General features: G+C 36.2%; 1 protein-coding gene across 1 annotated transcript; it reads right to left on the bottom strand.

The window, feature by feature from the left end:
- Window positions 1-207: 207 nt before the first annotated feature.
- Window positions 208-3,983, bottom strand: LOC145060948 (elongation factor 2). Its single transcript, XM_079008280.1, has 4 exons — window positions 3,873-3,983; window positions 3,241-3,286; window positions 3,048-3,135; window positions 208-2,869 (listed from the first exon to the last, which is right to left on the bottom strand). The coding sequence occupies exons 2-4, from the start codon at window positions 3,241-3,243 to the stop codon at window positions 429-431; spliced, it is 2,532 nt and encodes an 843-aa protein (XP_078864406.1). The 5' UTR covers window positions 3,244-3,286; window positions 3,873-3,983; the 3' UTR covers window positions 208-428.
- Window positions 3,984-17,386: the final 13,403 nt, after the last annotated feature.

The following is a 17,386-nucleotide window of genomic DNA, read 5'->3' as shown; positions in this document are numbered from 1 at the left end:
TTCAACTAAATTAATTAAATGCTTTTTTTTATTAAATTACATTTTATTCAATTAAAAAAATAAAAATATAATATGACGCCCACAGTTTTGGGGGATGATAAAAAGAATGACGATATTGAGACAAAAGGGAAAAACCACAGCTAATATTAAACATCAAGTTCTTACGATGTTAGCTATGATTAAACTTCAACTATGACAAAAGATGCATAAAATAATATAATATAATAATATAATGCAAATAAGATTCAGACACGATAAAACAAAAATAACATATCATCCACCAACCTGTCAAAAATAAACCCAGTCGCACAAGTTTAAACCATCACCAAGTTTCTCTCATCATGCATATATAGGAACCAACCGGTAAAAAAATAAACTAAAAAAGAAAAATGAAAAAAAAAATTATTTGGTTCTCAAATCTCAACGACTCAAAGCTTGTCCTCAAAATCAGACAAGGGTGTCATCTGCTCCTTGAGACCTTTCCTCTTACGAATCTGAAGCACAAGTGTATTCGCCTGTGACCCCACTTCCAATGGATCCGACCCCATCATATCCCAATGATCAAACACACACTGAGGAAACGCTTGCCCTGAAGTAGAAGCCCTTAAAGCACCCGAAAACCCAAAACTCTCAACGACAGGCAGATACGCTTTGATATTATATAAAGGTGTCCCAGGCCTCTGCATCTCCTCAAACACATGCCCACGTCTCTGATTCAACACACTGTAAATCCCACCAAGTGCCTGCTCAGGTGCCTGAATCTCCACCAAGTAAACCGGCTCAAGCAACCGCGGTTTTGCAGTCAGCTGCGACGCGTAAATCACACGCCGGGCAGTCGGAATCACCTGCCCGCCACCACGATGAATGGCATCCGCATGGAGTACCACATCACACACTTCAAAACAAATCCCTCTCATGTTCTCTTCTGCTAACGCCCCTTCTTTTGAAGCCCATTGAAACCCTGCAACAACCGAATCCTTGATTTCATTCAAATACTGAACTCCCTTACACATATCAACAACCATGTTGGGACCCGTTGTTTCAGGTCCAAAACACCAGATTTTTTTCGCCAAATCCTTGTCCCATCCGAATTCTTCAGACAAAATCTTCCCGCGAACTTTCGGGTCGTCTCGTGGACCGACTCGCCCCTCGTCGATCGCTTCAGCAAGCCCGTCTTCCATTGGCCTCGCTTCCATGTATAACCGATTGTGCTTGTTTGGTGACTTGCTCATTACAGTCCTTGAAGATTTTTCCAAAACAGTTTCACGGAAAGACACAACAGGGTCTGACACAACAATTTCAGCTCCACCCATGAAGTCATCTTGTAAATCTTTCAAACAAATTTCCAAATGAAGCTCCCCTGCACCCGCAATGATATGTTCACCTGATTCTTCAATGGTGCAAACAACCATGGGGTCCGACTTGGCTAACCGTTTAAGCCCTTCAACGAGTTTCGGTAAATCAGATGCCACTTTGCACTGAACCGCGACTCGAACCACTGGCGAAACCGAAAACTTCATGGCTCGAATCGGATGCGCATCGACTTCTTTTTCGTTTGTTAAAGTCGCATTTTTCGTGATAAACTGATCAAGACCAACAAGCGCGACTGTGTTTCCACACGGGACATCTTCAACAGTTTCTTGTTTCTTACCCATCCAGATAACAGTTCTTTGAACACTTTTCACATACAGATCTTTCTTCTCACCCGGGACATAATTCGGACCCATGATTCTGACCTTCAAACCGGTTGAAACTTTCCCGGCAAAAACACGGCCAAAAGCAAAAAACCTCCCTTTATCAGAAGCCGGAATCATTTTGGATACATAAAGCATAAGTGGGCCATCGGGGTCACAGTTTCTAATGGCATTTGCATACATGTCATCTAAAGGACCTTCATAGAGATTCTCAACACGATATCTTTGTGCAGTGTGAGGTGAAGGAAGATGAAAGATCATCATTTCTAGTAAAGCAGTTGCTGCAGGGAGCCATGTCTGCATGACACGCTTCATCAATGCTTTTCCCATCAACTCTTTCTCATCAGACTTCATGGTGACACCAAGTTTAGTCAACATAGGCCACAATTGATCTTTCTGGTCATTCATACATGTGTTGATGATCTGCTTGATGGGTTCATAACAAAACTGAACAAATCCACGTTTGCATGATGGAGAACCAGTGCTTTTTGTTGTCCATTTTTTTGTTTTCGGGTCAAAAAAATTCTCACCCCAAAGACGCTCCATCATCTTTGACTCATCAACACCGAACTTTGATGCGTACATTTTTGCAAAATTGGTGAGAGTGAAAGCCCAACCGTGGAGCCCAGCTGAGAAAGCAACAGTACCTTTTTCAGGATAAACCATGACATCACCAAGAAGCGGGTCCTCATATGTAGCCATGATGACATTAGCATTTTCAATAACCCTTTGGAATGTTTGATATGCTTCTTCACCATCCACCTGTAGTTCAAGGAAACACCTGTCCATTTTGTTGACAGTCAGCACAGGGCGAATCCTTTCTCCAAGTGCTTGTCGAAGGACAGTTTCTGTTTGGACACAAACACCCTCAATGCAATCCACAACCACAAGTGCACCATCAGTGATACGGAGGGCAGCAGTGACCTCAGAAGAAAAGTCAACGTGCCCGGGTGAGTCAATAAGATTGATCAAGTACTCGTTTCCATTACGTTCTCCCTTGAAACTCTTGAGGGCTGCATCAGTCATTTCATAGTAAAGGGAAATGCCAGTGGATTTAATTGTGATTCCACGTTCTGCCTCGTCAGCACGAGTATCTGTCATCCGGACATCACCAGCAACTTCTTGTGCAATGATACCAGCAGCAGCAACAAGTGAATCGGTCAAAGTTGACTTTCCTGTTGAGTAATATTTACCATTAATGTAACAAGGTATGTAATGTTATCAAAGCAGGTTTGAAGTAATATTTACAATTAGTATTAACAAACTAGAGATGATAATGGAAAAAATGAAACCATTATGTTAACAAAAGGAAATAAGAAAACTAGAATATAGTAATTGGAGCTTGCTTTTTACCATGATCAACATGAGCAATAACAGACATGTTACGGATGTTATGCTTGTAGTCCATGATCCTACGAAGCTCCTCAGCTGTGAACTTCACCTGTTAGGTAAGAAAAAAATTAAGTAAAAATCTGGTAAGAGAACGACACCATAGAAACAAAGGTGTAGCAAAATGTAAAGTAGCTTCAAGTTTAAATTTGGTTACCATTTTGTTAGCCTCAAGCAAAAAGCAGTGGCAGTGTGCCAAGTTCCTGCAAAGAACATGTAGTAATAAGCATATCAGGTAAAAACAAATTACTCGTAGACAGATACAGGTCCAATAACGAAGAAATATGAAGTAAAAATTGTATAAAACAAAGAATAACTCGAGCACATATGTCCTCTTTAAATTTCTGCAGACTGCATCAACTAGACATGTAATGTATTCGTTCTGCATAACTTGGACAAACTTTTATCACAAAAAACCATTCTTATAAGGAGTGTTTCAGACATTAATACTAGAAGGCTAACTTTTGAAACCTTAAGATTAAATAATGTGATCCTTGATGTGTAATAAACCAAAAATTACTGGTAAGATTAGACAATAAACTTGTACAATGTTTGCGGTCAATACCAAATCAATTAAAAACGAAATAAATTCATCAAATCGGAAGAAAACAGCAATTAGCTAAGAAATAGCACCGATACTATAAACAATCGTTAAATAGGGAAATCGTGCAAATTGGAAATAAAAAAGATAAATTATACAGAATCAAACAAAATTAAAAATAATAAAAAATTCAACAGAGATCAGATGCGAAGGATGAAACGAATGAATAGGAATCGGTAGATGCTTACCGGGAATGAGGCGGCGGGGGTAGCAGGTCCCAGTGACCTTTTGATTTGGGTGAACCTAGGAGATATCGAGTGAGGCGAGATGTGCCTCTAAACCCTATATATACCACTAGGGTATTAGCTTTTCTCTGAAGTTCGATGGGTCCATTGGGCTATTTAACAACCCACAGTCATCAATTGTATAACATTTGTTTTTCAATCCATGATTAATAAATCAAATTTAAAATTAACTTATTCTTAATTATTGCTACCTTAACGGTATCTATGATCGCTAAAGTTACCATTAAATATGTCATTGTTAGTAGGGGTGTTTGGACATACTTAAACTTAATAATTTAACTGATGTTTGTGTTATTTATATCTTATATAATTCAAGATGGTTTTTGTTGATTTGTTTGTTGCAAGAGGAGGATCTCATGGCCGTATGATGTATCTAATTGAATTATATTTTGGAAAAGTCGTCTCTATTATGCCTTGTTTTTTTGCGGTATTGTTCGATTTTGAGTGCCTATTTGGTCGGTTGTAGTTATCGTTTAACTTTAGATGTTAACGGCAGCTTTTGATCGTCTTATAGTGGCAATTTTTAACATTTCATGCGGCCTTATTAATTGGTATCTTCAGAGTTGGTTCAACCAATTTGGGGCGCTAAGCGAACCAAAAAATTAGGGTCTTTTGACATTATTATACTTAATATTATAAACTATTCCCCTTTATCCGGGCTTGGGACCGGCAATAATAAACTAAAAAGTTTACAAATTGCGAAGTTAAAAAAAAATATGTATATGTTTTTTGTGAATATATTTTATGACATAAAGTTAATTTTTCTAGTCTTTTTAGGGGGTGTTTGAGATTGCTTAAAAATGACTTTTGTCTTTTCCAAAAAGTCAAAAATTATAAAAGATATTTAGTATTTGCAAGAGAACTTTTGGAAATAATTTTTTGACAAGAAGAAATTGATGGTTTTCCAAAAAACAAGAAAACATGAGGTTTGCCTTCTTACAAGGTGAATTGCCTTCAAAAGTAAAAATAAAAAATAAAAAATAAAAAATTGGCAAACACTTTTTAAAGCTGACTTTTGACTTTTACTTCCTTAAAAGTTAAAATCAAAAAGTTCTTTTCTAAAAAGAACTTTTCACCTTGAAAAGCAATCCCACACCCCCTTCTACTTTAATGAAATTTTCATAATCAATTTCTTTTACTAAATATTTTTCAATTGACAAAATAGCTAATCTATTTAATCTTTCTTGTGATATTGTAGATCTTAAATATTTTTTAACAATTTTAATTTCGAAAAACTTCTTTCTGCAGAGACAACGGTTACAGGAATAGTTAACATAATCATATAGGCTACATATGTATTTGGAAAAGAACTAAATTTTTTAATGTAATTAAGTATATTAATAATTGTATCACGTTCTAAATGTACAATATGTCTTAAAAGTTTTATTTCATGAAATAAATCTAAACCATCAATATCTAAGCTATCATCATGTTTTAAATATTTTTCACGATTTAAACAATGTTCTTTTAAAGTATTTTCATCAAATGATTTTAATTTTTCTATACTAAATAGAAAACCAAAAATATTTTTGAACTCGTTAAATTGCTCAAATCTACTTTTAAGTGAAGTAATGGTTTTATCTACTATATATAAAAAGTAATTAGTTTTAAATAACTGAATAGGAGTTTTAATAGTTTTATTAGCAATATTTTCATCATATCGTCTATTTCTTTGAATGATACGTTTTTCACAAAATTCAGGTTTTATGTTCATTTCTAAAGCCAATTCTTTTGCATAATCTAAAGCCTTTTCAAATCCGTTTTCTCTATATTCTTCAAAAAAACACAAAAGTCAATTTAGTTGATCTATAGCATCATCGATACACATATCATTTGATTGCAAACTTTTACTAACAGTGTTAATAGCAAACAAAACATCATACCAAATAATCATTCCTAATAAAAATTCATAGTTTTCAAGTTCATATGTTGCTAAACATTTAGCCTCACTTTTAATTTTTGGATCTCCACAATTTTTGGATAATTGTAAAAGTGCGTTTCTTAATTGTGGTGCTTGGAATCTAATTGTTTTTACACTTTCTACCCTACTTTCCAACGAGTTTGCGATAATGATTTAAGTGTTAGGTTTGATATATTATCTTGTAATATTTTCCACCTTTGAGTTGATGAAGCAAATATCGAATATATATGTTGTATAACTCCAAAAAATTCACTAGCTTTATCACACGAATTAGCCATATCACAAATTACTAAATTTAAACTATAACAACCACAAAAAGTGTAGAATGCTCTAGGGTTAATATCTAACAATCGTTTCTGTACACCTTAATGTTTTCCTTTCATATTTGATCCATTTTCATAACCTTGACCCCTAGCATCATTTATATCTAGTCCTATATTTTTAATTTCATCAACAATAGCATCATATAAGCATTTACCGGTTGTATTATCTACAATAAAAAATCCTAGAAAGTATTCCTTAACTTCAATTGGAATTGTTTAAAGATCTAACATCCTAAGATAATTGACATTTGTTTTTATGACTTGTATCGGGAGTACAATCAAGTATTATTGAAAAGTATTTAGCCTCTTTTATTTTTTTAATAATTTTATTTTTAACTTCTTCTCCTAATAAACTAATAAGTTCATTTGGCATATTGTGTTCGATATAATGATTATGAATTTCTTTGTCATTAATTCTCCTAATATGTTCTTGCATAATAAGATCAAATTCTACAATCATTTCAATTATAGTTAATGAATTATCATTATTTTCTTCATAAATCTTTTCATTTGTTCCACAAAATGCTAAATTATTTGTTCCTAAAGTTTTTACTACAGCAATGATTCTTATTAAAACATTTTTCCAATGTTCTTTTTCTTTATTTATTTGTTATTGGATTTGTTTGTCAATTGTTTTATTATTTGTTAATCTAGTTTCTAAGTCAATCCATGACCTCATATTAATTTGAGGAAGAATGTGGTGGTTTTGGTGCAAACGAAGTAGGATCCAACTAACTTTCTTCCCTCTTAACATCTTTCGGACCTTGAGAAGGTATAAGGTTTCAACCTTTATGATTATATACTACTAGATCTAGGGTATTAGCGTTTCTCTAAAGTTCAATGGGTCCATTGGACTATTTAAGAACCCATATGTATGAATTTCAATCGCATAACATTGGTTTTTCATTCCAGGATTAATAAATAAATTTTAAAATTAGCATATTCTTAATTATTGCTTCCTTAATGGTATCTATGATTGTTAAAGGTGATCATGACTTAAAATGGTAACATATTTTTTGATATGTACATATTTAATCAGTGAGTCTTTTTTATCCATATTTTCTCATTGAACTTGTTGAATTGTTCCAGAAACATCCTTATGACCTACAATCATAGGTTTAGCCGGTCTCTGACGAGGTTCTCGTCATTTTCTTCGGCGATTCTCCGACCAACATGGGTTTTCCGATGATTTCAAACCCACTTTGAATTCCTTATTCTCTATGTATGTTTTTAGCTACAACCAACAAACACGTTGCAATATCTTGTTATTGTTGTAATTAGATTTACATATTTTGTTCTTGAAGACGACCCACATTTTTTCTCTAATCTTGAAAACTATAAAACCCCAAAATTAAAAGAACATGGAGCTTAAAGAAGATGCATCAAATAAGAAACTCCAAGATCAACTCACTATAAAATCGATTTTACCCTTTAATTTCAGGTACTCCTACTCTTGAGACCAACACTTGCATCAAACTCATTTGGGTTCGAGAAACCCCTAAAATTTCTCCGTATGGAATAGTAGCTCTATTGCAGCAGGCAGCCAACATGGCCAAGGTCAAAGAAGAGTATGATTCACCGTCCACCATACGTCACTATATCCTCTGCCATATGCCGCAATCAAGCATTATCTCCATCACGACGATCATATCAGATGCAACCACCCAGTTCATTGATTTTGTCCGGAGGCTGAAACACATACAGTTGAATACTCAAAAGAAGGAAAGAAAGAACAAATATGACCCAATGTTTCTTAATTTAGGGCTTTAATTTTAGAGAAGGAATCATATGAGTTTGGGGGTAAGAGACCACCAACTTTGTTTCGCTCACGGGATCTTTCCTAGCACAAGTCAAGAAGCTTATTCTCCCTCTTCTTTGACTTGATGGCTAGTAAAAAAAATCAGAAGGTTAGGGATTGACTGATTGATTATGTTGGTGATTAAGGTAAATGGGTATGGGTATGGTGGTGGGATGTGCGTTAACAGAGTAGGGGAATACAAGGAAAGGGTGTTGATGGTGTAGGTTAGATGGGGATGGTGGCGATGTACGTGATGGAGGATGATGGTGGTGGAAATGGTGGAAGAAGGGTGTTGTTCGACTTGTGAGATTCAACTCAAAAAATGGTGTTTGGTCTCCACTTCTTTTTCTTATTTTTACAGGTGCAAGGATGGTCGTTTGTGTAGAATAGAATGGAGAAATTAGGGTGATGTTAGGGTAGCTTAATGGTGGTGCTTAATTGTGATGAATGTGGCTAACGGTGGTGATAGAGAATGGTTAAGGTTGTGGGTTGTCTCTCCTAAAGATGATGGAGGTCCTTTTAATTCCATAAAATCCCTAAAAGAGTTCAAAGTTAACAAAACTCGTCAAAGATGATGAACGGAACCTCGACGGAGCTGTCAAATATGCTGAAGACAACAAGTTTAATGGAAAAAATATGGACAAAAAAACTCGATGACTAAATGTGTGCAAATCAAAAAATATGTTACCCTTTTAAGTCATCATCCCTCGCTAAAGTTACCATTAAATATGGCATGGTTTGTATGGGTGTTTGGACAAACCTAAACTTAATAATTGAATTGACTCAAATGATGTTTATGTTATTTATATCCTATATAATGTAAGATGGTTTTTGTTGATTAGTCGCAATAAGAGAATTCTATGGCCACATGGTGTACTTAATTGAACTATATTTTGGAAAACTCGTCTCTGTTATGCCTTGTTTTTCTAAGGTTTCGTTCAATTGTGAGTGTTTATTTGGTTGGTTGTAGTTACATTTTAACGTTAGATGTTGATGGCAGCTTTTGATCTTCCTGTAGTGGCAATTTTTAACGTTCCATTGCTCCTTATTAATTGGTATCTTAGAAACCCAAACCAACTTAAGAACAACAAAGAAGAAAAGAATAATAATTGATACAAAACAATCGGTTCATATGAGTTTGATTCAACAAACAAAAACCTGACTTGCGTGATTTAGAAGTGAAGTCAATTACATGCGATAGATAGTCCTAGATTGCACTTACAATACCCTTGGAAAATATGTGACAAATGAAAAAAAATCACACAGGTAGTGGCATGGAGGTAAAAAAATGCCAAGAGTAGTAAAGGTGATGACACATTCGATTGAGGTAAAAAAATACTAACATGAGCATTTATGGAGAATCGAGAGGAGAGAAGTGTGCGTAATTGAAACCAACCAACGAGGAGTATGGAGAAAGGTTTGTAATTGAGTAGGTCAGTCTAAAATTCACATACCAACACAATATGTTGATACATGGAAGTGATTCTCGGTAGCTAAGCTGATTATTGTGGATGTGAATACATGGTTGAATGATGAAGCAAAGAGTTGTTTTGTGTTGATATGTTGAAGAGTTGTTTGTTCCGATGTACCAAAGATCTTGTAAAGACCAGAGATATTGACGGAGACTTGGTGAAGGAGACTGGGCGGGGCGGGGGTAGGCAATCCCATCAAGAAACCCTTATGAGGACCCCGTTAATAAATTACACATATATTTACATATATTAATTATATAAATATAATAAACAATAACATGATTTTGAGCTTCCAAAATTCATAAAAAAACATGTTTTTAAGTCGTTAGTATAATATTTTTAAGATGCCATAACTTTTTTGTTTTTAACATGTAGATTCTGCTAAATATAATTATTTTTTACCTAAAAATAGCTTCTTTTAGCCTAAATAACAACTTCTTTTAGCCCAAAAAAGGTAGCCCAAAATCAATCGGGGGCAGGGGCAGGGGCGGGGGTAATAGAGGGGATTCAGGGGAGGGGGTAGGAATTTCAGGGGCGGTGGCGGGGACGAGGGAACGGGGAAATTTTGGGGGTGGGGGATGCACTCCCCATCCCGTTTTCTCCCGTTAACATCCCTAAATGAAAATGGCAAAACTTTACTCTTTAAATTTATTTAACAGTGTTGGAGATTCTAATTGAGCTTCAATACTTGTTGCAAGTGAATATCATCACTGGTATCAAACAATGGAGAGATATTTAAGAAGACTTGGTAAGGAAGTTTGGATATCTGTAGAAAAAAGACCACATGTACCTGTCCTTACACCCATTATCACTAATGGAGCTCAAGTGAAACTTGGAGGTGATCAACATTCCATGACCAGACCTATCAATGATGACATAGATAAGATGGAGAAAGGCAAAATCACTTTCTATGAAATCTCTTGTGGTGTTCCTCCTGACATCTTTGATCTTATCATCAACTGCAAATCTGCAAAAGAGATCTGGGTTGTTCTCAAGAATATCTATGATAGAACTAAACAAGATCAAGACAAGAAGCTATGTAACGTCCGAATTCACCAGGTAAAATTCTTGCATTAATCTTCTTATTACCCGTGGACTAGGCCAGAATGTGCCGGGCACACACAAGTTACGACCGACATACTCCCATACATGTGTGAATCGGGGTTGTCCCGTGCATGTGTTGGGCGTACCCATGCGTACGCGGGAGTGTATGCGAGCCAGGTGAAAAACCTAATTTTTAGGGTTTGCACCCTATTTAAGCTTATTAAACTCCTCAAGGCTTTCACCTTATCAACCCCATTTCCTTTTGTGCTAATCTCAAAGCCCTAGCCACCTTAAAGAACATTTTTGAGCTCGGTAAGAGTTTTGGGTGTTCCTTTAGGTGTCGTTTGTTTTTTCGAAGTGAAAATGTATGAAGTCTGCGGACCACCTCTGCAACCCTCTTTAGCAGAAGAGGGGGACCAAACGGCTGCATCATATAATAAAAAGTATGTTTGTTTTTTTAACCTCAGCAGACTATTGCAATAATTTAAAGTAATACATGAAGAGGTTTGAAGCAGAGGGTCAAGTGTTGCGCCACGCAGCACACGCGTGACAGTTTTTAAGTCAGAAGTCTTCTGAAAAACAAACAGCTTTGAAGGGCCAAGTGATGTGTGTGTGTGCTGCATGGCGCAACAATAGGTGGTTAAAAGAGTTTTAAAAAAACAAACAGCACCTTAGTGATCTTGAATAAGAAGGAGGCTTGAGGAGAATCAAAGGACAAGAGGGATCTTGTAGATCCAGAGGTTATTCATCATTTTCAATTCATTAGAGGTATAAAGTCTGAAACTTGTTCATTCTAAGCTTAGATCTAGGTTTAGGGAAGGACTTAGAATTTTTGGTCCCATAAATTTGGTCTCATGGAGTATGGAATACTCCAGACCATTTAAGCTGTCCTTTTGGGTTCTTAGAGGTGCTTGATGTCATAAACATTGAATCTCGGAGGTTAAGACTCTACCATGCATGAGTTGATGACCAATTAAGAGAAATAGAAGGCCTAATCCATGGTTTGGTACCCATTAAGTCATGAAAAAGCATAAAGCTTGGAACATTATGGCTTAAGACACTTTTATGGGGTTGGATCTGAATTTTGTATGTTAAAGCTTAAAGGGTTAAGTCATTGGAACATTTTAGGTTGACTGACCATGTAACGCCCGCAGATTCGAGCTAGTCAATTTAGAGACAATAAGCGTTAAAAATGACTTTTTGATAGAAGATTATTTAGAGTAAATAATCTTAACCAAAGTTGTATTATATGTAACAAGGATTCCGTACATATAATGAACGCATAAATCCGACTTATAACGAAGAAGTTATGATTCGTCGAAGTTTTGCGACAAAACCGGTACAACGCCGCGTATCGTAAAAAGTGAATTTTTGATAAACTACTTTTTAGCCTTAGCAATCTAAACGAAACTCATAGTATATGTTAAACCAAGAATGTACATAAAAAGAACGTCCAAATCTGACTTCGTTTGAAGAAGTTACGATTTTCTAAGAATTAGTGTAACAGAACACAACCTAGAAATCGAATTTTAGATCGATCGATTTTTAGCCAACACAACCTAAATGGGAATTTAAGATCTCATTAATAGGAGCTCAATGATACAAAGAAAATTGAAAACGAACGACGGATGACAAAGTTATGAAATTTTTAACAGACTTGAACTGTCTAAGCCTGTTAAAATATAACTTTAAAAATAAAGTCAAAACTAGCCGACAGAGTCTAAACGAAAGTTGTAGATCATTTGGCTACCTATGCATGGATATAAAGAACGTCAAAAACGGAGCTCGTATGCGAAAGTTACATAATTTAGAAGATAATTAATTTTGGGGTTAAGTTCCGGAGGTGACATGTGGCACCATCTCAGCCACAGCTTCCTCCCCACGCCTTTGCCACCAGATGGTGACAGTTGGCACCCTCACACATCGTGTAGGGCTCAGAACAAATCACATTGTTCAGTTTCCCAGCCTATAAATAGAGGCGCAAATCACCTCATTTCTAACACCATTCCTATCCCATTCTCTCTCAAACACCCACGTAGCCCCTTTTCCTTCCCTAGCACTTCCAAAGTGTTATAGGCGAGTCCCGGAGCACCAGAAGGCTCCAAGAAGAAGAGCTTTCTGCTCAGAAGTTCTACACATGCAGAGCCTGGTTCCTCACTAAACCCCCTTGTAAGTGAGTTATGATTACCATATTTCGAGTATAACTTATGTTTAAGTACATTATCGTTATTATGAACCTACAAACAAGATTTATCAGTGATTCAAAGTCATTATAATGATTGATGTACTTATAGGGATGATGTCTAGGCTGTGATTTAGTGAGGTGTTTAAAGTGGGATTTCCAAACAGTATACTACGTATACTAAATGAACCCTACCCCCGATATGATCTTACCTGGTTGTTCCTTACTTGATAGATCATGAAGTATACTTTGAGTTAATGATAAATCAAGACTAATAATTAGTCACGATAAATATTAGACTAAAAACTTAGCGATAATAACGCAAAAGACGATTGTTACAAGCAAAGCGTTGACTAAATTTTGAACCATCACTTTAACCAGTGAGTACATATATGTTTATGTGTTAAATATTTGATATTTCCGGAAATACGTGTTAAGAGTATATATGATAATATATGATGATTTAGGATACATAATAAACCTAAATTAATTAAGAAGAATATCGGGTAGTATATTCTTATGAGTACGGGTGAGATATACACGGAGGGTAGAACTTTAAAATTTGTCACTAATCCGAGAGTATGGATTAGACATAGTCATTCATCCCAAGTCTGAGAGTATAGAGTGGACATAGTCAATTGTCATTGATCCGAGAGCACGGATTAGACATACCTGATCCAGGAGTATGTATTAGGTAAAGTTGTTAATTTTAGATCTGAGGGTATGGATTGAGTCGTTGTGGGGATCTACGGGGTGGGGTAAAAATTGCTTAAATGAGGTGAAATTGTATATATTGTGAGTTCTAATATATATACATATATATATATATATATATATATATATATATATATATAGAGAGAGAGAGAGAGAGAGAGGTAGGTTCAAATGTTTTTCACATCTATTGTGTTCTAGAATGCACCAATAGAAATTTAGTATTAATTATATGTAGATTAAATGTTATCCATACTTATAACTCATTTTTATGGAAACTAATTAAATTCGTCATTAATGTCAACAATAATATTCTTTCAGAATAAATTCATATCTAGAAGAATGAGAGTGTATTGCAGCAGAATGAGAGTGTATTCTAGTAGAATACACTCTCGTTCTTCATATTCCATACAACTTTATTGTATTTTAAGTGATTGAGTATTGAAAGAAAGTATGAACTCATATATAAAAACCTAGATGCAAATTCATTCTGAAAGAATGTTATTGCTGGTATTAACAACGGATTTAATTAGTTTCCATAAAAAGAGAATTATAATTATGGATATCATTTAATATACATATAATTATGAAAATCATTTAATATATATAATTATTTAATTTACTAAATTTCTATTGGTGCATTCTAGCACACAATAAATGTAAATAACAAAATAACCTAGCCCTATATATATATATATATATATATATATATATATATATATATATATATATATATATATATATATATATATATGATATAACATTATGGGATTGAAATCCCTATGTACTCACCAGGTTTCCCAATTCCCAACCTGACCCACTCAGTTTAATTGAATCACAAGTATCGATGCAAAGATACATTACTGAGAGACTAAAGGAGATGTAAATCATTAGTGTAAATGAATGTAAGGTTTGTTTATGCTTATGTTTTTGTATTGACAATGACATCCCAATGTTTTAATATAAATAAAATACATTTTTCGGAAATGCTTTGATAACATCATTATCATGTTTTCTGGGAGCAAATTTCGCAATAATATTCTTCAAAAAGGATACTATGATTTTAAAATAAGCATAAATAAAATTTTTAAAATGACCGTGAATTTGGGGATGTCACAGACCAGTGCGACGGGTGTACTCCTGGGTACGCTGCGTGTATCGGGCCATTGCCCCGATTTGGGATCAACAGCGTATGTCGGGCGTAAGAGCCATGTACGTCATGTGTACATAGTCTGTAGGCTTAAGGGGACTTTGGGCTCGAGTTTTGTTGGGTTTTTCCTTGCTTAGGTTTAGGCCTCAGGCCTTTCTGTAGTAGCAGGACATTTATGGGCTTTGGGCCATTTTGGAGCTTTTGGACCTATATTGGGCCTTAAGGTCTTTTAGTTGGGCTTGGAATGACTTTTGGGCTAGTTTGGATTTGGGCCTTGGTGGGGTAGGCCCAATAATTCAAGAGTTAAGCAACCCTTTTCCTTTAAAGTCAAGATTTAGGGTTTGGACTCTCGGGTTGGATTATTGACCTAATTTCAAATTAGGGTTTTATACTTGTGATTTAGAGAGAGCATTTCTTGAGTCAACCACTCGAGTATGATTTGATACCTTCAGTCTGAGGTGAGTTTCCTTCATTGTATTCGTGGGTTGAAGGCACATATGTCGGCTCATTCGATTATGCTTGTAGTATGATGATTTTCTTTGTGATAATTGTCTGTTATGCCTGTATTTTCTTGATGTATTTATGACTCTTTTGTTATGATATTATATGGTAGTGGTAGGGGTGAAATAGACCTAATACCGGTTGAAAGAGACCAAAGGAGTTGAAATATACCATGAACCGGTTGAAGGAGACCGAATGGGTTGAAATATACCTAGTACCGGTTGAAAGAGACCAAAGGGGTTGCGAGCACCCAAATATGCTTGACTTTTATGTATGTATGGTATGGGGTATTTTGGGGGGAACTAACTATGCTTTGTGCTTACAGTTTTTAGTTTGTGTTTCAGGTACTTCCAGCTTGCAAGGGAAGGGCCCGGCCTGATCGCACCGCATCTACCTATGATTTTCTGCATCACGTGATTATGGGATTTTGTACTCTGATAACATGTTATTATGATATACTCTCGACTATTTTTATATGATTACCGTATGATTGAAATGAATTTAAAAGTAGAAATTTTATTTGAATTTTTAGGATGTTACAAGTTGGTATCAGAGCTTTGGTTTGAGGGACTCGGACATACTCTCACGTATGTTTGAAATCAAATCTAGGATTTGGTAAGTCTTTCATAGAAAAAAAATATTTTAACAAGAAGTTTCCAATAATAGAAGATGGTGTGATACGTGCAATCAACCGATCTCAAGTAAGTTTCTCCAAAATACCCATACATGTTTTATGTTATGTTGTGAATCTACGACCCGCATGCTAGAATAGGGTTAAGGATCTGCTCAGTATTGCATGATAATATGGTAGGAGAGATGCCTTTATGTCTCTATTGTATGATCTTATAGATCTACATGCTAGTATGAGACCGTTTATCTGATAGGATGGCCTGTTTATGTTATGTGTTGACTGGAAGTACTTGATGCTCGAATGTTGCATGCTTTGTGATTTTAGGAGACTTTATTAGTACCAGCTGACTAGTGGACGAATGCGTTTGATTACATATTATTTGTATTAGATAGCTTTAAAAGGATTGGTTTAACTCTATTACACAACTCTTGTTTGAGTCCAACCGTTGTAGTGTGGGAGCTTTCGTTCAAAGAATTATATAGTAATGATAGTATGCAGTTGTATTTGTGTAGTAGTTGGATGGTATAGTGAGAGCTCCTTTTGCAACTGATAGCAGAGAGTTTTCAGGAAAGGAACCATAGGGAGTTTCTGGATTATGTCTTGGCACTTAGGACACTTGGTAATAGGGAAGGAGTATTAGATGAGAAGAGAGTGACTTGTAGGAATCAGAGTAGTCCTTGAGGAGGGTATAAATAGGTCTGGAAGGTAGTATTGGGCCCGTACTATTGGAAGCACATGATTTTGTACCTGATATAAGGAAAACCACGATGAATCTAGGAAGCTCGAGAGTATGAACCTCTTCGTATGTTTACTGATTGTTTATGTGGTTATGTTTCAGTATGGCGGTGACATGTCATGGAGCAGGAGGTTCAGGATCTGGATCTGGTTCAGGTACGAACACCGAACCATTTGATGAGGGTTTATGGGATTTCATTCCTTCTAAGATTGCTAGAGGTATCCTTGATGTGACCTCGGTCATGTTTGGGTCGATAAAGGAGGGTATCATCGAGCTGATGGAGGATCGCCTTCACATTTTTAGGGCCGACCTGGCTGCTAGCCAGTCTAGGGCCCATACTCTCTCCTTCAAGGATTTCAAGGGATGTAGGGCGTCGTATTTCTTTGGGGGTGAAGGACCCTATTGTCGTCAAGCATTGGCTAACATATATTTAGTGCACCTAGATGACGGGCTTCTTCCCTGAGGGGTCGAAGGTTCGATTCGTTGCGGGATGTCTGAGGGAGCGAGCTCGGGATTGGTGGGAGGAGGTTGGCTATACTCTGGGATCCCCAGCCATTGTGGCTATGTCTTGGCCAGATTTTGCGACCCGATTCAGAGCAGAGTTTGCACCAGTTGTTGAGGTGAAACAGTTAGAGAGGGAGTTCGTGGATACGTGACATACGACTGAGACCATCGCGGAGATCACCACCAAGTTCTAGGAGAAAACTCTATTGGTACCCCAGTATGCCGCATATAAGGAGATGCGGAAGACTTGTTACGACGATATGTTAAGATCAGATATGCAGGAGTTTGTTAGTTTTTCTGCTTGTCTGATATTGGATGACATGATAGCTAGGGTCCGAGAGCAGGAGATTGATTTGGAGTTGGGCAAAAGGAAGGTAGAGCATGGTTATACGACTAGGGTTTCGACAAAGAAACCCAATGGATTTGATTATAGATCGAGGGGCCAGTAGGACCAAGGCCGATGTGGCAAGTGTGGCAAAACTCA

The sequence above is a fragment of the Lactuca serriola genome, chromosome 7, assembly GCF_051521515.1.
Source record: "Lactuca serriola cultivar US96UC23 chromosome 7, Lser_US96UC23_V15, whole genome shotgun sequence".
In the NCBI taxonomy this organism is placed as follows: domain Eukaryota; kingdom Viridiplantae; phylum Streptophyta; class Magnoliopsida; order Asterales; family Asteraceae; genus Lactuca; species Lactuca serriola.
This window is presented reverse-complemented; position numbering and strand designations above follow the sequence as displayed.

Coding starts and splice junctions, on each gene's coding strand:
- LOC145060948 (XM_079008280.1), bottom strand. Junction 2,870..3,047: donor TATTGCTCATGTTGATCATG/GTAAAAAGCAAG, acceptor ATTACTCAACAG/GAAAGTCAACTTTGACCGAT.